Below are 22,924 nucleotides of genomic sequence, written 5' to 3'. Positions count from 1 at the left end.
CCTGTAAAAATTAATGAATGTTTATATATGTATATATCCATGTAGCCACTATAGATGGAGCGCGAGAGTATTATGCTAAGCGAAGTAAGTCAGAGAAATCAAATACCATATGATTTCACTCATATGTGGAATTTAAGAAACAAAACATAGAGAAAAAAGAGTGAGAGAGGCAAACCAAGAAACTGACTCTTAACTATAGAGAATAAACTGATGGTTAGCAGAGGGGAGGTGGCTGGGATGATGGGTTAAACAGGTGATAGGGATTAAGGGGTGCACTTGTGATGAGCACCAGGTGTTCCATGGAAGTGTTGAATCACCACATTGTACACCTGAAAATAATATTACACTGTATGTTAACTGGAATTTAAATAAATACTTAAAATATATACATTTTAAAAATGTATTATGACATTTTAAAATGTATTAACGACATTTTCATCTCCCCAGTTTTCCTCAACATTACCCCAGAGATAAAAAGACTGACACTGATACTTTTTTGAGACTATTTAGCAACTAGAACTCTCAATTATTTTGGATGGGAATGTAAATTTGTATAAGCATTTGGAACATTGTTTGCCTACATATACTAAAGTTAAATATTGCTTACCCTGACTCAGACATATCACCTCTGCATATACACCTGAGAGAAATAAGTACATATGGCCCACAAAAGACATACTTAAGGATGTTCCTGTCACCTTTACTCATAATAGTCAAAAATTGGAAATGACCATATATGTTCATCAACAGAAAAAATGAATAAAGTATTATTTGTGTAATGAAATATTATATAGCAATACAATACAAATCATGTCACAACATGATTGAATGTGGCAGATGTCATGTTGAGCTAAAGAAGCCAGATGTAAGAGTTCTACCATGTGATTCCTTTTACTTGAACTTTAATGATAGACAAAACTAATCTTCTGGTAATATGTATCACAAGAGTAGTTACCTCCAAGAGGATAATGGCTCAGAAGGGAAAAGAGGGAGCCTTCTAACTTGGAGGAGATATTATATATCTTGATTAGCAGGGTGTTACACAGGTGTAAACATGAAAAATTCACTGAGTTGTGCACTTTAGATTTATGTGCTGTGTTGACTTATGCCATAACCCAGTACATTTTTGGAAACTGGCTGGTAGCTCTATGCTTATAGATGGAGCTGTTGACTTTGAGTTCCACTGAAGTATGATCTGGCTTGGAAATGCGTTTTGAGGAGGGGTCTCCAATGCCAGTAGGAGAAGAAAATTATTCTAATATTCTATATTCAAGATAGGGGGCACCTGGGTGGCTCAGTCGGTTGAGTGTCCGACTTCGGCTCAGGTCATGATCTCACAGCTCGTGAGTTCGAGCCTCACGTCAGGCTCTGTGCTCACAGCTCAGAGCCTGGAGCCTGCTTCGGATTCTGTGTCTCCCTCTCTCTCTGACTCTCCCCCACTCATGCTCTGTCTCTCTCTGTCTCAAAAATAAATATACATTAAAAAAAAAAAAAAAGATAGAGGTCTAGAAGAAAAATCTGGATAAAGGGCTGTGGGTCTCAGCATTCAACATTTGCTGTGCATGTATAGTCATATATTTTCCTTGTTTTTCACATGATTCACTAATAATATAATTCTGATCTATTTGTGGCAACCCCCATTCACAAGCTTCTCCAGAAAGTAAACCTCCCAGTTTCTAGCTGGGATAAGACAGGGATAGCATTCCCACAGGGTGGGGTGTAAAGAGTAATCTAAGGGACCTGGGTTTTCCTGAAATAACTGTCACCTCTTAGACTACCCTTTCACTCCTGGGTCCCACGGTACCAAGGGCTTCCAGTTTGTGGGCCTTTTTGAGGATTCTTTGGTGTGACAAGATTGATTCTTATATTTCACCTACTGCCAGTTTAGAATTCCACTTTTCCATATCTGTTCACTCATTTAATGCCACATGGAGATAAAGAAAAATTGCAGCATATGGAGCTAAACATGCAAAGAAGACCTTGTTCAATACTATTGGCAGGTGAAGATATGGAGAAAAGAGAACTCTTGTTCACAGTTGGAGGAATTCTAAGTCGGTGCAGGCACTATAGGAAACAGTATGGAGGTACTTCAAAAAATTAAAAATAGAACTACCATACAGTCCAACAGTTCCACATCTGGTAATATACTTGAAGTAAATAAAACACTATGTCCAAGAGATATCCGCACTCCGTGTTTATTGCAGCATTATTGGCCACAGCCAAGACACGGAAACAATGGAAGTGTCCATCGGGAGATGAGTGATATAGAAGCTGTGAGACACACACACATACAGACACACACACAATGGAATACTCTTCAGCAATAAAAAAAAAAAGAATGAAATCCTTCCGTTTGCAAGAATACGAATGGACCTTAAGGATATTATGCTAAGTGAAGTAAGTCAGATGGAGAAAGACAAATACTGTATCTGTGGCTCTCACTTATATGTGGAATTAAAAAAATGCCAAAAAACCAAAAATCCCATACTTATAGACAAAGGAATCAGATTTATGGTTTCCAAAGGTAGGGGTTAGGAGTTTGGGGAGTTTGAATAAGGTGGTTAAAAGGTAGAAACTTTCAGTTATAAGATAAATAAGTACTGGGGTATAACTTATAAGATAAATATAAGATATACTTATAAGATAAATATAAATATAAATATACTTATACTTATAAGATATACTTATAAGATAAATAAGTACTGTTGTACAAGTAATATACAACATGATGCCTATAGTTAACACTACTGTGCAGTATATTTGAAAGCTGTTAAAAGAGTAGATCCTAAGAGTTCTCATCACAAGAAGAAAAAGCAATTTTTTCCTTTTTTTTTTTTTTTTGGTATCTATATGAGATGATGGATAAGTAAACTTACTGTGGTAATCATTTTACAATATATGCAAGTCAAGTCACTATGCTGTACACCTTAAACTTATACAGTGTTGCATGTAAATTATATTTCAGTAAAACTGGGGGAAGACATGATTACAGGAGGGGGAAAATACTGAACTCAATTCCACTGGAAAAATAAAAAAGGTAGGAGGACTTTTTTTTTTTTTTTAAAGTAAGCTCTACACCAAATGTGGGGCTTGGACTCATGACCCTGAGATCAAGGGTCACATGTCCTACTGACTGAGCCAGCAGGAGGATTTTTAACTGCTGGGGTGAGCTAGTGGAAAAGCACTGGAGGCTGTTATAAGGTTGGTTACTGTGATTAGACTGTGTTTGCTGACTGGCATCCACTAAAGTAGGGCTCCTACCCTTCCACAGAGACTGGGAGATAAGTATGTTCTTTCTTCACGATTGCATTTTAAAGAGATGGCTCCCAGGCCCTTAAAAAAGACATTCCCAGGTTGTACAACTGTCAAGAACATGAGAGAAGACTTATATCTCAAAGGGGCAGAGAAAAAAATTAACTCTGTAAGTCTTCTAAAGTAAAGCTCTAAGAAAGTGGAGGTCAGGGGCCCACAGCCAGGAGAAACTGCCTACAGCTTTGTCAAGTTGAGGGCAATGGTAAGACCATCTTGATCACCACTCTCTCACTTCTCCCCTCACCACTCCCTTTCTACTTTTATCTGTCCTTGTGGGGTTTATGACTTTTTTAAAAAATCACTTTACTTTTAGCAGAATTTTAGGAGAGTGTAAAATTAGATACATGACTTTTTAAAAAAAATTTTAACGTTTACTCATTTTTGAGAGACAGAGGCAGAGCACAATTGGGGGTGGGGCAGAGAGAGACAGGGAGACACAGAATCTAAAGCAGGGTCCAGGCTCTGAGCTGTCAGCACAGAGCCTGATATGGGGCTAGAACTGTGAGATCATGACCTGAGCCTAAGTTGGACACTTAACCGACTGAGCCACCCTGGCGCCCCAGGATACATGACTTTAATATAACATCTTTAACTGGAATCCCGAGAATTCTTTCAGAAATATATATCATATGCCTCTAAACTCTTTGTAGCAGCTTCCAGATTTCTTTATAGGAAGAAATTAGGAATGGGAATTTTGTTGCAAGTGAGAGAGCTAGGATATTTATTTACAGAGAAAGTGCATTTTTGCATGGACTGTTTACAAATCAATACAAACAGCATAACTCCTTAATGCTACCACTTAACAGAGAAAAAGTAACAGCTTCCAAAATTTTTTAATGAAGCCAGTACTATACTAATTTGGTCTATTATGACAGATTCAGACAGTAAATTGGGCAATTATGAATGTTAGCTCTAACAAGGCTCTAGGGAACTCTGTCCCATGTCTCCCTGTCTGCAGGTGCCCAAAGTGGAACCCTCTTCAGCTTTCTCCTGTTATTAGCCTGATGAGCCAGCTCCCTGTTTCTGAGTTTCTCAGTTCAGGTTTCAAAAGACAAACATAAAATACCTCAAAACTCCTGAATACCTGTGTTGAAGGGGATCAGAGTACCACATGTCCCAGAGCATCTTAAAAATCCAGTACAGAACTTCTTTGTTCCAGCTGATGAATGTAACTAAGATAACTCTGGCCTTCCCTTCAGATTTAACCTTGGCTTCGTTTTGCAATCCTTTGTTGATCTCTTAGGCTTCTTGTCTAGAATCCTTCTCTCTCTTGCTCTTGCTCTCATTCTCCCTTTTCCCCTCTAAACTTATTTTTAACCTCAGTTTAGCAAGCTCTTTTTTGCTTCTGTATTTATTATTCTTGATCCTAAATTCTGATTCCAGTAAATCCCATTATAAATGTTGTCAAGAAGAATCTGAGCTCTTCCTACCTTCCTCCCAAATTAAGGACATCTGCAATGCCTTCTTCTTAGCAACCAGAGTAGCAGTAAGAAGAGAAACTTGAGACAAACTACAGGCTAGTACTTGTTGCCTTTGTAATATCCTCTCCATCATGTCCAAGCCAGCTCTTACTTGTTGGCAGACACAGTAGATGAGGAAGCAGTGGAGGTAAGTAAAGGGATCTTACTACCCTGTGATGACAGAGACACAGGTTGCCCTAAGGTTCAGGAAGCACCTCATTGTTGTCTCTAGGATCTACAAAGTTTTCTGAGACTTTAGACAGGATTAAGGATGAGAAACCCTTTTAGGGAAAGGAAGAACCAAAAGATAGAACAAGAGATATTAGCACAAGGCCCTTGAGTACAGCTTTGGACACTTTTAGAGGATTTCTGATATTAGCTGGTTGGTAGTATAGACTGAGGGACCTCTATAGGAATAGTCTGATCAAGGGATTGTATGCCAGCAGAGATAATTAAAGAGATACAGGTCTTCCCTAAAATAAATTGCAATCTCTTTGAGGTCTCCAATGGAAATGAATGGACTCATTCACTAAAGGTAGGATCTGGATGCCAGGACCAGCATGTCTGCTGGTCTGCATCACCTTCCTCTTGAGAAGATACACATCAGTTGGGTCTTAAGAGAGTCTCCTGCCTCCAGGACATGGTTATTAGAATGTGCCCAGTTACAGAGCCTAACCTTTGTGAGGCATTACATTTGCCATTGAGAAATAGAGTAGGGGAGAAAATAGCTTGTGGCACCTGGTCTCTCAGGGTAAGTAATATAGCTCTGAGATGTGTTCCCCAATTAGTGTAGGGTTCAGCAGTAGATAAATATGTGATGGTTCTCAGTTATTGCTCTTGCTACTGTTTGAAATATTAACTTCAAAATAGAAAAAACCCTTCGATATATCTTGTATTGGTTTGGAGGTGGTTTTTTCTTTAGGTGTGGACTCTGAATAGAGATTGGGAGTAGGGATGTATTTAGATCTGTAAGATATTGATAAGAAAAATCACGAAAAATGGAAAGGTAGCTGACTGAACAGAAACAGTTCTAGTCTGAGAGCCTGGATACTCTGAATCTTATGCTATCTCCCCCTAAGAAGCAGTGTTAACTTTTACAGTCACTTCACTTTTCCAAAACTTTGCTTAATCATCTATGAAGCATATGGAGCAGTTGAACTAAATGAAGTTTTCTTAATCCCTATTGAGCATCAAAATACCTGAGGAGGGTTTAGTTTTAGTTTTAGTTTTTTAAATACAGGTACCCAGACTCTCTCATAGGTAACTTAACTCAGTAGGTCTGAGGATTCTGTACTTTTAGAAATCATCTCACAGACCAATGTTTGAGGACCTCTGGACCAGATGATTCTGTAGGGTCTATCTCATTCGTAAACTTCATTGTTTTTCTATAAAAGACTAGTATCCAAGATAGAAAGGGCAAGCGAGGCTAAAGCTATGAAAGTAGAAATTTTGAGAGACTAAATGTCTGAAGGTATCTAGGTATTCTATCTATATTGACTGATGATGCTGTCTCTGGTGTCCAATGCTATGGGTTGAAATTCTGTCCCTAATATTTATAAGCTGTGAGTCCCTCTGTATGTTAGTCAATTCTCTTCCCTATACAATTGTATCTGCTTCCTAGTGCTATTTAAGGAGTAAAGGAGATGAACTGTATGAAGTGCTTAGTACAGTGGCTGATAAGTGTAGTAAGTGGCTGGTAAATGTCAGCTATGGGATGATGATGATGCCAATGACAAAAAACTCAAATACAAGAGGGAAAAAATACAGAACTCCTCATTTCCTATTTAAGAAGAAATGATACAGAAATAAAGGAACATGAGTTCTTTATATGCCCTTCCCTGTAAAATGAGATATTGTGGTAGTTTAAAAAAATTATATGAATTTTGGGGCTACCAAGAGAATGTAAAATTCAACTCATCTCAGTCTACTCATGTACTGGGCAAAGCAACGGTGAAGCTGATATGGGATGGTAGACCTCGTTCAAGGCTTGGTAATGCCAGGACTGAAAAGTACCCAGAGCCTCCTTAGAAGAGTATAAAATATTGACCAGAGGGAAAGAGAAAAGAAAGGAAGAATCTATGAGATTCCTAAAAAAGAGGAAAAAGGAGGAAGTAGAGTCAGATTAGAAGTGAAGTCAGATTAGGGAAGATAATGAATATAAAGAGAGATTTGGAAGTTAGAAGATTTGAGAGTCATCAAATGTAGAGTTCTAGAAGAAATCTAGCATCTAACTCTCCTCCCTAGCTTCCAGATGCTGCAGAGTCATGGAAAACCAATCCAGCATCTCTGAGTTTTTCCTCCAAGGAATATCCAAGTTACCAGAGCAAAAGCAGTTCCTCTTTGGAATTTTCCTGTGTATGTATCTTGTTACCTTAACTGGGAACATGCTCATCTTCCTGGCCATCAGATCAGACCCACACCCCCACACCTCCACGTACTTCTTTCTGACCAACCTGTCTTCTGTTGACATAGGTTTAACATCTTCCACAGTTACCAAGATGCTGGTAAATGTGCAGACTCAACATCACACCATTTCCTATGCTGGTTGCCTCACACAAATGTATTTCTGATGTTTGGTGATCTGGAGAGCTTCTTCCTGGCTGTAATGGTGTATGGCCATTATGTGGCCATTTGCCGCCCTCTCCACTACTCCACAGTCATGAGCCCCCAAGTCTGTGCCCTGCTGCTTGCATTGTGCTGGGTCCTCACCCACACTGTTGCCCTGACTCACTGTTGCCCTCCTCATAGCTTGGCTGTCCTTCTCTGTTGCTGGGGAAATAGCTCACTTTTTCTGTGACATAACTCCTATCCTGAAGCTGTCATGTTCCGACACTCACATCAGCATGGTGATGGTTTTTGCCATAGGAGGCACAGTACTCATTGTCCCCTTTATCTGCATTGTCATCTCCTACATCCACATTATATTGGCCTTCCTGAGGGTCCAAACTCCTGGTGCAGAAGGCAAGGCCTTTTCCACCTGTAGTTCCCATCTCTGTGTTGTCTGTGTGTTCTATGGGACGCTCTTCAGTGCCTACTTGTGCCCTGCCTCTGTTGCCTCTGAAGAGAAGGACATGGCAGCAGCTGCAAGTGTACACTGTGGTGACCCCCATGTTGAACCCCTTTATCTATAGACTGAGGAACAAGGACATGAAGGGTGCCCTTAAGAGGCTCCTCAGTCACAGGAGAATTTTATCCTCTTAGATGCAGTGATGGTGGCTTTTCATTAAAGCCACAAACTTGGCTTCAGTTTTGGGTCTGCCACATACTAGCCATAAGATTGTAGTCCCATTACCTATCCACTCTGAGCCTTAGTCTTCTCATCTATAAAATGGAGATAGTTAACCTCTATCCAGTAAGGTGACTGGAGGACTAGATGAACTGAGATAAACTCTGAAGTGCATTTTGTATAGTGACAAATAATAGTAGGTTTTCAATAAGTGAAAGCTATTTTTATTACTGCTGTAAGTTTTTATCCTTGCCCCCACTCAAAAAGTCAAAACAATCCTTTCTCTGAGATTCACTCATTCAACAAATATCTACCAGACCCCTGCTAGGTGCTGGGAGCTAAGTGCTAAGAGCTAAGGAACTTAAGTTCCTTAAGCGCATGGGATAAGACCAAGTCCCTGCTTTCATAACACTTCCATTTCCAGATTATTAATTTGCCAATCATAAAAAAAATTGGGGGCTGTGTTGGTGGTAGCATTAAATGGAGTTAAAGATGAAATAAATAAAGGACAGAGGTTACTTTCCAGGCGATGCAGACTAGATAAAGGGTTCCACATCAGAAGACTGAAGTTCAGAGTTGAGATTTCTGTACTGGTTGCCCCACTTCACACAGTTTGCCAAGATTTTACCAGAAAGGATGAATTCTTTGTGCTGTCTCATCCCTTTGATGGTCAGAAATGCTCAATGCCAGCACCCTTTAATGACTTAAAAGGTGTGAACACTGTAACCATCTTTGTTTGCTTCCAGGTTTGCCTTTAGATCTAAAAAAGAGGCATCCGCCACATAACTTAGTTGCAGAGTTGGAAAAAGTTTATAAGCAAATAAGTTTTCTTCTGCCTCTAAGAATCCAGAAATATTTGAAATATGATTTTTTTTAGAGAAAGAGTGCAAGCAGTGAAGGGGCAGAGGGAGAGAGAGAGAAAGAGAGAAAGAGAGAGAGAGAGAGAATCCCAAGCAGCCCCATGCCCAGTGCAGAGCCTGACCTGGAGCTTGATCTCATGACCATGAGATCATGACCTGAGCCAAAATCAAGAGTTGTATGCTTACCCAACCCAGGCACCCCTAAAGTATTATTATTTAAAAATAAGAGCCATACAAATATCATATGACTTCACTCATATGAGGACTTTAAGAGACAAAACAGATTAACATAAGGGAAGGGAAACAAAAATAATATAAAAACAGGGAAGGGAACAAAACATAAGAGACTCATAAATATGGAGAACAAACAGAGGATTACTGGAAGGGGTGTGGGAGGGGGGATGGGCTAAATGGGTAAGGGGCATTAAGGAATCTACTCCTGAAATCACCGTTGCACTATATGCTAATTTGGATGTAAATTTTAAAAAATTAAATTAAATTAAAAAAAATAAGAGCCACATAATTTAAATTCCTTACATTTCTCTGGCATGACGAAGTATCTACTAGCTACCCAAATCCCATTCCCCATTGCACTTTGTTTCTCAGACTGAACCTATCTTAAAATGTTCCATGATTCCTCTATTTATTTAAACAAATAATTTTTGAGCATTGCCCACACAATCAAACTGTTCCAGACTTCCACAGTTGGTGAGCACAAATGCAAATTGTGTCAAGCCACATGCCACATCTTAGTACTTGAGTTTTCCATTTGTTTGATAACCTGAATCAGGACTTGACTTTTTTCTCTAGATCTCCTTTCCAGATAATTCTCTGTAGGAGTCCTTGGTAGGGCCAGGGGAGGGGGGCATTCTTACAGTCAGGGCTGGAGCTGGTGGCCACCCAGGAGTCCTTCTCTTTTGATTTCCTTAGTTTGCACCTCTTCTTTCAGTCTATTGACATCTAATGTTCTAGATTGTGGGCCACAGAAGGCCTAGCTTTATTCTGTCCTTTGAACTGGCAAGAAAAATACCTTCTACTTCTCATGATCAGTTATTTCAAGAGAGGGTCCCTTGGAAGAGTTCTAAGGCCTGATGACATAACCCCTGGATACGAGGAAGGCTAAGGTGTAAGATTACTGGATACAGCTCCACACTATCCCTGCCATCAGTGTCCCCTTGATGTCCTGAACCTGCTGCTCAAACTGGCCCAATTAGCCCTACCTTCTGGTTTCTCTAGATGGTGGTTTCTCTAGATGGTCTTCTAGTTTCTTTCTCCATTCTGAGCCTCACGGAATCTTAATCCAGTGGCAGTACAGACATGTTTTAACCCTGTTTGGGGCTTTCCCACAGGCCCCAAGCAGACTAAGAGATGAGACTACATGTCTGTTTTGGTTTCCCCAATATCATTGTGTCAGTTAGCAATTAAGTCAGCATAGAGTGTACAAAGATCCACCTGGGGACTCTATTACCTGTCACTGTTGAGTAGTCTAACATTCTTAGGTCCTACACAGTCAAAATAGTTACCACTGTATTCAAAGTTCCAAATTTATTCTTCTTTTGATACATCCTAGTATACCCACCCCAATCCCTATGTTCACAGTTCTGTTCCTTTAAGGTCACCCGTTTTAAGTAGAGTTAATATGATGTTGACAATAAAATAATTCACCCTGAATTATTTGTAAATACAAATTATTTATAAGTCTTTTCATGTAGGTAGTGTCATGTGAGTAGGATGTGCTTTCAATTGGGATTGAGTTGGGGGTGATAATGAAGAGCTTTCAAATTTGCCTATTTATGGTATTTGCCTGCCTTTTGCTTGGAATCTTAAATTTTTTTTAAATGTTTATTCATTTTTTGAGAGAGAGAGAGAGAGAGAGAGCATGAGTGGGGAGGGGTAGAGAGAAGGAGACACAGAATCTGAAGCAGGCTCCAGGCTCTGAGCTGTCAGCACAGAGCCCAACACAGGGCTCAAACTCATGAACCTCTAGATCATGACCTGAGCCAAAGTTAGATGCTTAACTGACTGAGCCACCCAGGATCCCCTGGAACCTTTTTTTTAAAAAGCAGGTGGTGGGGTACCTGGTGGCTCAGTTGGTTAAGTGTTCAGCTTTGGCTCAGATTATGATCTCACGATTCATGGGTTCAAGCCCTGCATCGGGCTGTCGGGCTCTGTGCTGACAGTTCAGAGCCTGGAGCCTGCTTCAGATTCTGTGTCTCCCTCTCTCTCTGTCCCTCCCCTGCTCACACTCTGTCTCTGTCTCTCAAAAAATAAATAAACATTAAAAAATTTTTTTTAAATAAATAAAAAATTAAAAAAACAGGTGGTTAGAAACTTGTTTCCTCCAATCAACAAAACTAAAAGGTAACCAATGTAATGGGAAAAAATATTTGCAAATAACATATTGAATGAAGGGTTAGTATCCAAAATCTATAAAGAATTTGTGAAATTCACCTAAAAAACCAAATAATCCAGTGAAGAAATGGGCAGAAGACATGAATAGACACTTTTCCAAAGAAGACATCCAGATGGCCAACAGACACATGAAAAGATGCTCAACATCACTCATCATCAGGGAAATACAAATCAAAACCACATTGAGATACCACCTCACACCAGTCAGAGTGACTAAAATTAACAACTCAGGAAACGACAGATGCTGGTGAGGATGTGGAGAAACGGGAACCATCCTGCACTGTTGGTGAGAATGCAAATTGGTGCAGCTGCTCTGGAAAACAGTGTTGAGATTCCTCAAAAAATTAAAAATAGAACTACACTACAACTCAGCAATAGCACTACTAGGGAATTTATCCAAAGGATACAGGAGTAGTGATTCATAGGGGCACATGTATCCCAAAGTTTATAGCAGCGCTTTCAACAATAGCCAAATTATAGAAAGTGCCCAAACGCCCATCAAGTGATGAATAGATAAAGCAAATGTGGTTTATGTATACAATGGAATACTACTTGGCAATGAGAAAGAATGAAATCCTCTTCATTTGCAGCAACATGGATGGAACTGGAGGATATTGTGCTAAGTGAAAGAAGTCAGTCAGAGAAAGACAGATATCATATGTTTTCACTCATATGTGAAACTTGAGAAACTTAACAGAAGACCTGGAGGAAGGGAAGGGGAAAAAAGTAGTTACAAACAGAGAGGGAGGGAGGCAAACCATAAGAGACTCTTAGATACAGAGAACAAACTAAGGGTTGATGGGGCGGGGAGGGGAAAATGTGGGATGCGCATTGAGGAAGGGCACTTGTTGGGATTAGCATTGGGTATTGTATGTAAGCGATGAACCACGGGAATCTACCCCCAACACCAAGAGCACACTGTATGTTAGCCAATTTGGCAATAAATATATTTGATAAAAATCTTGTTTCCTCACTTCTAAAAGACTTTTTTAATGTTTACTTATTTATTTTGAGAGAGAGAGTCAGAAGTGAGTGGGAGAGGGGCAGAGAAAAAGTGAGAGAATTACAAGCAGGCTCTGTGCACTGTCAACTCAGAGCCCAATGTGGGGCTCAATCTCATGGACTGCAAGATCAGGACCTGAGCTGAAATCAAGAGTTGGATGCTCAACTGACTAAACTACCCAAGTGCCACTCACTTTTAAAAGATTTTAAAGCCTGATGAAAATTATTCAAAGTGCCTAGCCTTCATTATGTTCTTAAATATCAGTTTACAGAACCAGAAATCCAGAACAATCCTATTCTACCACCTACTTCCCATTAATTACCAAGACCACTCTAGTCTACCTTCTAAGATATTCTTTTGTCTGTCCCCATGCCATTGTCTTCATTCAGGCCTTCATCATCTGTGACCTGGATGTACAATAACCTTCTGATTGAGCTCTCTGTCTCTAGGCTCTCCAATTCATTGCCAACCCATGTGGTACATTTGTTACCTGAATAGTCTTCTAGGATACAAATGTAACCTTCCCCAGGTTTAATCCCTACTGGACCCCATCCCCAGCAAATGGCACCCAGTCACTTGAAAGGCAATGTCTTAAGTCCCCAACAGAACATCCTAACCCCTTCACCATATAGTCCTTATCTGACTGTCTAGACTCATCTCTTGCCCCCCTCAACTCATACACACATATGCTTTAGCAACACCCACTTTTTACATTTTCCTCAACTATGCTATTTCAGTGCCCTCATTCACTCTGTTCTCTCTGCCAAGACTGCCATTTCTCTCATTAGGCATCATCATCCTGAACATCTTTCAAAAACCAGCTACAGGACTACCTCCTCTGTAAAGCTTTTGGTGATATCCAGGCAGCGTTAACTATATCCTCCCTATGCTACTGCCATTTATTATATTTAGGCCATTGTCTTTAAGTTCATTTTCCTCAACTGAAAAATGCAGATAATAATGTACATGCTTCATAGGATTATTATGAGCACTAAAAAAGATAACAGATAAAGCTTTTAATTGCATGCCCAACACAGTAACATGCTCAATAAGCACAACTATTATTAATGGTATTATATTAAAGCACTTTTTAATATTCCTGTATATTTTTAGCTCACCTGTCTCTACACCACTAGACTGTTCCCTTCTTTTGCATGGAGGTTAGGTCTTTATCCAGCTGTGTACGACAAGGTCTAGACACACTGACGTAGAGTAGGTAACTTGCTAAATAGCTAATGAATGACAGAATCTATATGATAGGCAAACTATAAAAGACTCTTAAAAACTGAGAATAAACTGAGGGTTGATGAGGGGTAGGAGGGACGGGAGGATGGGTGATGGGCATTGAGGAGGGCACCTGTTGGGGATGAGCACTGGATGTTGCATGGAAACCAATTTGACAATAAATTTCATATTAAAAAATAAAAAAATAAAAGGTTTAGGAGATACCTACTTTAAAAGTATTTACAGTTCTATATCATGAAGGAAAAGCATATAAAATGTCCCTGATAACTTCTAACCACTGATTTTTTTTTAAATACAGGTTTTGGTTCATAGAAAAAAAAAAGTCTCACTATTTTTCTGGTATTTACTCTATCCTAAATGACAAATAAATTAAAATGTATTGAGTCTCTCCTGATTTCATTTATAGCTTCTTTCTCAAAGAATAACTTTCCAATATCACCCAATTTCTCCTTCCCCCTAGCTCTCAGCAATCACCATTCTATATCTGCTTCTCTAAATAGGACTATTTTAGATTCCACATAAAAGTGAGATCATGCAGGATTTGTCTTTCTGTGTCTGACTTATTTCACCTAGTATATTGTACAAAGTTCAGTTATGCATGATGAAAAAGTTTTTGAGAACTAATGTACAGCAAGATGACCACAGATATCAATACTGTATTGTATACTTGACATTTGCTAGGTGAATGTATCTTAAATTCCCTCACCACACACACAAAAATAAAACAAAATATTAACTATGTGGAGGTGATATGTATATCAATTAGCATGAAATGGCAATCATTTCACAACATATACATATCAAAACATAAAGGTGTACACTTTAAATACATATAACATTTATATGTCAATTATACCTCAATAAACTGTTTTTTGAAAAGAACTAATAAATTCCCAGGAAATAAGGGGAGAAACATACATTGTATTAGCTACGTGATATCACAATCTAAAAGACAAGAGTGGTAATCAATAATATCAACTAAGAATTCACAGCCTCTACTAAAGAGTTGGTAGGAAAAGAGTGAATAACTGTGACAATGTAATTGAAGTTGTCAAATATATACTGAGCACCTATTCCATGCTAGGCTTAAGATTAGGGGTCTAGCATCTGGGGATATGTGATTACCTATGTCTGTTATAAAGATGAGCAGATGTCACTGACATAAGACTATTGGCCTGTTGAGGAGTTTCTCCAGGGACACTTTCATGTCTCTGTTCCTTAGGCTATAAATGAAAGGGTTAAGCAATGGAGTGACCACTGTGTACATCACAGAGGCAATAATGTTCTTGTCATTGGAACTGCTGGATGAAGGGAAAAAATACAGCCCAATGATTGTTCCGTAATACAAAGATACCACAGAGAGGTGGGAGCCACACGTGGACAAGGCTTTGCAGATCCCCCTGGTAGAGGGAACCTTCAAGATGGTGGCCCCAATGTGGCCATAAGAGATCAAGATGCAAATTAGTGGGATAGTAATGACTGCCACACCTGCTGTGAAAATGACCAGCTCATTAAGGGAGGTGTCTGAGCAGGAGAGCTTGAGCAGGACACCAAGGTCACAGAAGAAATGGGGGATGGCATTGTCGGCACAAAAGGACAGCTGGGCCAAGAGGAGAGTGTGAGACAGGGCATTGGCACAGGACAGGATCCAAGATACAGCTACTAGTAAGATACACACCCCCTCTCTCATGATGGTGGTATAGTGGAGTGGGTGACAGATAGCCACATACCGATCATATGCCATTGATGTGAGAAGAAAGTTGTCCAGATCAGTAAAAAATATGAAAAAATACATCTGTGTTACACAGCCTGTGTAGGGGATGGATTGATCCTGAAAGTGCATGTTTATCAGCATCTTGGGGACAGTGACAGATGAGAAGGAGACATCTGTGAGGGCCAAGTGGCTGAGGAAGAAGTACATAGGGGTGTGGAGGCGAGAGTCCAGCCTGATGAGCAGGATGATGAGCAGGTTCCCCAGCACCGTGGTCAGGTACATGCCCAGGAATAGGGTGAAGAACATGCCCTGCTGCTCTGGCCGGATGGGGAGCCCCAGGAGGAGGAACTCAGATGTGTTGCTCTGGTTCTCAGGCCTCATGTTCACCTTCTTCTGCCTGGGGTAAAAGGACAGTGAAAAAGCAGAAATCAACAGATGTTAATTTAACCTCAGGCAGATAAAAATGAGATCCTTTTTACTGGTGAATATGCCAGTGTCTGTCTGCATTGCCATGTCTCAACAAATTTTTAAAAACTGGATGGTGTTTATCATGTAAAATGAGAGAATTTGCCAACAGAGAAGACAGTTTGCTATAGAAGAAAAAGTGGCTCAACTGGCATTTTTCACCATCCAGGGGACAGGCAGCCCAGGCCACAACATATTTTCATAGCTATGTCTAGTCAGTAAAGAGAAAGCCTTGCACTGTCTTAGCAGGAACTATTAAGCTAAAATCTCCCTAATTTCTCTTCCATTTCTGTATATTTAAAGACAATTGTCAGGTTAGACTTAACTTTCAAGTTGTAAGGTTTTGAAATCTGACTCCAAATCCATTAATAAGTAAAATATAAAGAGAAGGTTTCAACAAATTGGGATTCCATCTTCCCAAAGGTAAGTGGATCAAAAGTAAATATCCAAAATTTCCATAATGTATAAAGGTCAAAGAAAAAGAAACATATCTGTCGATTGAACTCAGAAATTCTCAGAGCTCAGTCTTGCAAGAGCACTGTTTAAAAATGCAAAAATATTGCTGACAGTTATATATTTATTTCTAGGAATTACATTTATCAGGACTTCTTTAGATCATTTTCCAATTTCTTCATGATTCAATGAGCTTGCATGACACGATGAAAATCCACAATTCATAATAGAAACAGCTGTTATTGGGCACCTGGGTGGCTCAGTCAGTTGAGCTCTGACTTCAGCTCAGGTCATTACCTCGCGGTTCATGAGTTAGAGCCCCACATCGAGCTCCCTGCTGTCAGCCTGTCAGTGCAGAGCCTGCTTTGGATCCTCTGTCCCCCTCTCTTTGCCCCTCCCCCACTTGCACTCTCCCCTCCGAATAAATAAATAAATATTTTTTTAAAAAGAGAAAGAGCTGTTATCAAGAGAGGTCAAAGAGGCGCCATGATATGCCCCCTGCTCCTTTTTTTAGCTTCCTCATTTGGGCTCTTGGCATCTTGAACTACAGCTCTGGATAATCAGCCCTGTAAAAATTCTACACATGTCCAGGAGGTTTTGTTTCTTACAAAATCTATTTGTGTTCTCCCTCAACCACTGCTATTTACCCATTAAAATAGTCTAAAGCCTAAATTACCAAATCCTGCAAAGTAAGTAGGAAAAGATATTTATGATCTCACTGTGTCTTAATTAAAAGTTCCTTTAAGACAAAAATCAGTGTCAAATGCCTGTATCTGCCTACATACAGTATGTAAATGCAGGATGTTAGGATTGCATTATAGTAGTTGTTAACTGAAAGAAAAATTCAGAAGAGCTTTATACAGGTGGGTTTAAAATCCCTTGCTTCTTTAGGCTGATGAATTGAGCATACTCCTACTCCATCTGGGTATACTATCTTCTTTTTTCAACTTACTGAAAAGCTGCCAACACAAGAGAGTTCTAGGTGGGCCAGTAGAGAAGAGTGCCTGGCCCAGGTTCCTAATCTGTGTCTGCTCACTCCAGCATTTTGGACTTTTGGCTATGATGTTAAAGATAGAGCCCCATGTCTGAGTGCAGTGTGGTGTATCAGACAAGCAATGCAACTAGAAATAGATTCACATTCTGGCAATACTATTTAATGTTTGTGAGTTCTGGGCAAGTGACCCATTTTGAGTCTCAATTTTCTTATCTCTAAATTGGCGATTTGATGGGGCGCCTGGGTGGCTCAGTTGGTTAAGCGTCCAGCTTTCAGTTCAGGTCGTGATCTCACAGTCTGTGAGTTTAAGGCCCACATAGGGTGGGCTCTGTTTTGACAGCTCAGAGCCTGAAGCCTACTTTGGATTCTGTGTCTCCCTCTCTCTCTGCCCTTCCCCTGCTCATGCGCGCTCTCTCTCACTCTCTCTCTCTCTCTGTCTCAAAAATAAATAAACATTAAAAAAATTTTTTAATTGGAGATATGACTATGAGCCTCAGTCATGAGAAAATTGTGAATATTAATAAGATAATATTGGTGAAACACCATGCACATTGTTGGCACAAATCAATGTTAGTTTCCTGCCTTCCATGTCATGAGACCCCTTTATTTCTCCCTCCTGACTGCTCCCTCCCCTCAACAGGCAGATATTAAGCAGAGTTCAGGTGCCACAAAGCCACTTCATTGTGGGATTATGACCTGATGCAGGCAAAGGCCATAGACGCAATGATGAAGTTGGGAATACAGGCAAGGGGCCAACTACATCTGCCTGGTAGAAAATGAAACCTCCACTATCCCACACTTCTGGACTTCTTCCACCTTCCCTCCATTCTCTCTGCTTTCCCTCATGCCTTATAAATAGGGCTACTCCTTTCTGAACTAGTAAATTTATCTAGTCTATGAGATTTGGTATTTTAATAAAAATTCCTTGGATACAATTTGATAATATCTCTTTTTTTTCTGCATAAACCTTTTATAAAGATCATATATGGACACTTACTCTACCGCACTCAGCCTTCTGGTCAATAATACCTCAACCACCACATACTGAGAACTGATATTTCTTTGACAGTGAGGCTGTGTGCTGTTGAAGGCAAAGCATGGGCTTTGGAACCAGACAGAGTGGATTAAACTCACCTTTCCGCCGTTTGTCAGATCTATGTCTTTGGACAAGGCATTGTACCTGTTGGAGTCTCAGGTTTTCCTTCCTAAAATTGGGATACTAGTCCCTGAGTCAAAAAGAATTAAACAAGGGGTCCTACATGTGGCTATGTTGTTCCTGTTCCATATAAAATGCAAAGAACTCTAGTGAAGAAACTCAGGGTCTTATCTTCAGTGGAACACAGTAAATGTAATTGAGGTAGAAAATCTTTCCTGGGCCCAAGGTTTGACACATTCAATGAATGTATGAGACTATACTAGGGATTTCAAGGAGGAAATCATCAACTTCTAACAAAGAGCTGTAATACAGGTGCTGTGTGAATGAAAAGAGGAACCAAAGCTCTCTAGGTAAAATTTGCCTTTCAAATATACTTCTAGGTGGAAACAGCAGTGCTGTCTAAAGGGGAGGTGGTGATCAGGAACTTTGGAGAGAAGCATTGGGAAGGGCTGGTTGGCACTGCATGCACTAAGAACAACTATGAACTAAGCACCATTAACACTAAGCAAATAAGAACTAAGATTCTGACAGCTAGAACTTGAATGATGAGATGGGGCCCCCAGCTTGAATCTGGGGATGTGCCCACTAATCTTACACAGCCAGCTGATTCTGTTCCTCATTTCCCCAAGGTTCAGGGTTAAAGGTCCAAGAGTCAGTGGCCAGTGGTGATTGTGGTATCCCTCTCTTTAGGAACTAGTAATAAAAAGTGGGTTCAGTGAGAGCACTGAGAAGTGATGAGCACCTGTGTCTATGTGCATGCATGCATACACACACACACACACACACACACACACACACACACACCTGCTCCTGATGACAGATACCCAGTTCTGCTCTGAACTTTATGCTCAAGTCCTCTGGCTCCTGGGAGTGTGGACTTGGTTTCTCAGCTTCTCTGCAGGACACCCAGAGACTAGATTTAGCCTACAACTTCTGTGGTCCTAACCCTCTCACTGACACAAAGCAAAATCATAAGCCTGGAGCTTACTCTGCTCAATTCACCAGCTTCAGAAGTGGAGATGTGAAGACTCCACTGTACTCACCAGGGAAAGAGCCCAAGGGGACAGGGCACAAAGCTCTTGATTAGAGACATGCATTAAACATGTATTAATTGCTCAGTACTCTTCTTACTCCCTCCTGGACAGAAGCCCTAGTCAGTGTCCCTAAACTTTGATGTTCAGCAGAATCACCTGGGAGTTTTTAAAGAGGCAGATCCCAGCTCCATCCCCAGAGAAGCTCATCCATGAGATCTGGGGCCAGGTTATTCTAACACAGATGGTTCTAAGGGCAGACTTTGAAGAAAAATATCAGGAAAAATATCAGGATGTAAGCCCAAAAGGAGATGTGGAGAGACCTCGTCACTGACCCTTGCCTGCCAGATTTGTTTCCCCTAGTTAGGTCATAGCTTGGGATGTTGTAGACTACCACAACTTTCATGATTTAAGTCTTTACAGCACTTGTCTTCAAATTGTAGTTTACAGATCTGCAGCATCCACGTAATATGGAAACTTATGAGAAATGAAAACTTGGCGGTCCCATCCCAGAACTACTGAATTGGAACTCATGGTGGTAGATTCCAGGAACCTGTGTTTTAACAACCCTTCAGGACTTTTTTTAATATGAGTACAGTTGACACACAATGTCACATTAGTTTCAGGTATACAAAAGTGATTCAACTTCCCTATACGTCATGCTGTGCTTACCACAAGTGTAGATACCACCTATCAGCATATAACACTCTTACAGTACAATTGACTGTATTCCTTATGCTGTGCCTTTTATTCCCGTGACAGGAATGCGTGCTCAAGTTTGACAAGCTTTACTTTTATTCTTCACCTGGGAAGGTAGAATGTCCATGGATAGTCAGTGCTAAATCTGGAGTGGCATTTGTAGGAAAGCAATAACACTTTCAGAGTCTATGCACTTTAATTTGGTTATATTTACACAGGAGGCCAGCATGAAGCATGCTTTCATTAATGATTGTATATGGGGGCTAAGCAGCAACTATCACACAGTACTGGCAAAGGGGAGCTGGCAAGTCTTGGTTTACAACAGGGCCCTCCATCTGCAGAGTGGTTACTGTAACATTTTATACCATGGGCAGAGAGTAATACACTTCCTCTTATTCAAGTGACAAGCAGTTTGGATACTTTGATTTCAATAGATCCATAAAGATGGAAATAAAACCTGTTTAGGATACATAAGACAGTATAGTGAAATGATATATCTAATTCTTTAGATTCTAGGGTGTGTTAAAGCCTGAGATTATAGGCCCAAAATATAAGGCTTCCAAAATCTCCTAAACAAGGGATAGTGCAACTGTATGTCATTGTATTATGAATCCCCCCAAGTTGCAGAAATAAGTAGTAAAACTAACAGTATTTGCTGATCAAAAGTTATTTACAAAGGAGAGCATTGTTAATAAGGGAATGAAATTCTGGTCAATAAATATTTACCAAGTATATCAACATGTTACCATTTGTCTTAGGGTTTGAAACATTCAAGTTTTGAGAAATATTCTAATGGAAAATCAAATACACAAGATCAACCAAAAGGAGGTTCCGATTTAAATAAATGTCACACTGGGGCGCCTGGGTGACTCAATTGGTTGGGCGTCTGAGTTCAGCTCAGGTCACGACCTCGCTGTTTGTGGGTTTGAGCCCCAAGTCGGGCTCTGTGCTGACAGCTCAGAGCCTGGATCCCGCTTTGGATTCTGTGTTTCCCTCTCTCTCTGCCCCTCCCCTGCTCATGCTCTCTCTCTCTCTCTCTCTCTCTCTCTCTGTCTCTCAGTAATAAATAGATGTTAAAAAATTTTTTAATAAATAAATAAATAAATAAATTTCGCAAAATCACCGTGATAAAGATGTTGCCCTACCGAAGAGTTTCCCCAGGGCTTCTTTCATGTCCCTGTTCCTAAGGCTGTAGATAAAGGGGTTCAACATGGGTGTGACCACTGTGTACATGAGAGCCACAATGATGTCGTTGTCAATGAAATTGCTTAATTTGGGGAAAAGATACTGCCCAAATATTGCCCCATAATACAGAGACACTACAGAAAGGTGGGAGCCACATGTGGACAGTGCTTTGCAGATCCCCTTGGTGGAAGGACCTTTCATGATGGTGGCCCCAATGTAACCATAAGATACCAGAATACATATGAATGGCAGGGTAATGACCACCACCCCTACTGTGAACATGACCAACTCATTGAGGAAGATGCCTGAACAGGATATCTTAAGCAGAGCACCAAGGTCACAGAAGAAATGGGGGATGGCATTGTCAGCACAGAAGGATAACTGGGTGAGGAGAAGGGTGTGGGAAAGAGAGCTGGCACAGGACAGGATCCAAGATATAGCCACTAGTAAGGCACACAGCTCTTCCCTCATGATGGTGGTATAATGAAGAGGGTGACATATAGCCGCATAGCGATCATATGCCATTGATGTAATAAGGAAGCTGTCCAGGTCAGTAAAAAATATAAAAAAATACATTTGTGAAACACACCCTTCATAGGGGATGGATTTGTACTTAGCATGCATGTCCATCAACATTTTTGGGACAGTGACAGATGAGAAGGAGACATCAGTGAAGGCCAAGTGGCTGAGGAAGAAGTACATAGGGGTATGGAGGCGAGAGTCCAGCCTGATGAGCAGGATGACGAGCAGGTTCCCCAGCACTGTGGTCAGGTACATGCCCAGGAACAGGGCGAAGAACATGGCCTGCTGCTCTGGCCGGATGGGGAGCCCCAGGAGGAGAAACTCGGACACGCTGCTCTGGTTCTCCCTCCTCATGATACTCTTTCCTCTGCTGGGAATGAAGCATGGTTGAAAATATTAAGGACTCTGAAATAATCATAGTAGTCATATGAAAAATATGTGTGTTTTGGAAAGTGGGAAACTTAACCTGTTTCTGACATATTTTCTTGTATGTTGGCACATAAAGGAATTAGTAAAATTGTTGAAGAACTGTTATTGGGAGCCAGTTTTTCTTGGTTCACCTACAAACCAGAATTCTTGCATCTGTGACACTGAGGACCAGACCATGGAATATGATGTGTCAGCCATGTTATTGCCCCAAGAATGCTCTGTGCTGAGTATTCCAAATCCTCAACCACAGCACAGCAAACTTCAGAAGATTTGACTTCACCACCTGTTGTTAAATTTCAGATGGGAGGTGAACTTTTCAAATAAATGGACACAAAGATTAGCATTGTTTTAATTAAAGAACATTCATCAGTATACGTATATTTTGTTTATATCAATTCAGTAGAGGGTTCTTAAGAGACTCTGAATTATGTTGATGCATTTCCCTTCTGCACTGAAGAGAAATTTTTTTCTTAAAAACCTGTAGTTCTTCTTTAAAACTTAAATGACTTCTTCCCCTGTTTAAAAATTTGAAGTGTAACAACTTTAATATGGCTTAAAGATCCTGAAAAATCTGTGTCTCTCCCACATTTCCAACTTCTCCCTTACTCCCATCTCTCTCACTTTTGCTGACTTCTCTGTTCCAACTTCCTTGGAAAGACACGTTTTCAGGGTCACCTGCATGGCTCAGTTGGTTGAATGTCTGACTTCAGCTCAGGTTATGATCTCCTAGTTCGGTTCATGAGTTTGAGATCACATCA

At 40.3% G+C, this 22,924-nt stretch overlaps 3 protein-coding genes across 3 annotated transcripts; 1 reads left to right on the top strand and 2 right to left on the bottom strand.

Moving 5' to 3' along the window:
- The first annotated feature begins 7,009 nt into the window (after nucleotides 1–7,009).
- LOC109261210 (olfactory receptor 1N1) lies at nucleotides 7,010–7,973 on the top strand. The gene is given in 4 exon segments (XM_053908264.1): nucleotides 7,010–7,337; nucleotides 7,340–7,506; nucleotides 7,508–7,858; nucleotides 7,860–7,973. Coding segments are annotated over 4 exon segments (933 nt in total). The 5' UTR covers nucleotides 7,010–7,036.
- A 6,698-nt stretch (nucleotides 7,974–14,671) lies between these two features.
- Nucleotides 14,672–15,613, bottom strand: LOC109261206 (olfactory receptor 1J4-like). The gene has a single exon (XM_019439776.2). The coding sequence runs from the start codon at nucleotides 15,611–15,613 to the stop codon at nucleotides 14,672–14,674; it is 942 nt and encodes a 313-aa protein (XP_019295321.2).
- Nucleotides 15,614–21,149: 5,536 nt separating this feature from the next.
- On the bottom strand, nucleotides 21,150–22,109 carry LOC109261207 (olfactory receptor 1J2). The gene has a single exon (XM_019439777.2). It carries the CDS (start codon nucleotides 22,089–22,091, stop codon nucleotides 21,150–21,152), a length of 942 nt encoding a protein of 313 aa, XP_019295322.2. The 5' UTR covers nucleotides 22,092–22,109.
- Nucleotides 22,110–22,924: the final 815 nt, after the last annotated feature.

Source organism: Panthera pardus, unplaced genomic scaffold (assembly GCF_024362965.1).
Source record: "Panthera pardus isolate Hobbes unplaced genomic scaffold, ASM2436296v1 HiC_scaffold_20, whole genome shotgun sequence".
Taxonomy (NCBI): domain Eukaryota; kingdom Metazoa; phylum Chordata; class Mammalia; order Carnivora; family Felidae; genus Panthera; species Panthera pardus.
The sequence above is the reverse complement of the archived record's forward strand: the minus strand, read 5'-3'. Positions and strand labels throughout refer to the sequence as shown.

Bases quoted from the DNA above. Each gene is read 5' to 3' on its own strand.
- LOC109261206 (XM_019439776.2), bottom strand. From the start codon at position 15,613: ATGAGGCCTGAGAACCAGAGCAACACATCTGAGTTCCTCCTCCTGGGG.
- LOC109261207 (XM_019439777.2), bottom strand. From the start codon at position 22,091: ATGAGGAGGGAGAACCAGAGCAGCGTGTCCGAGTTTCTCCTCCTGGGG.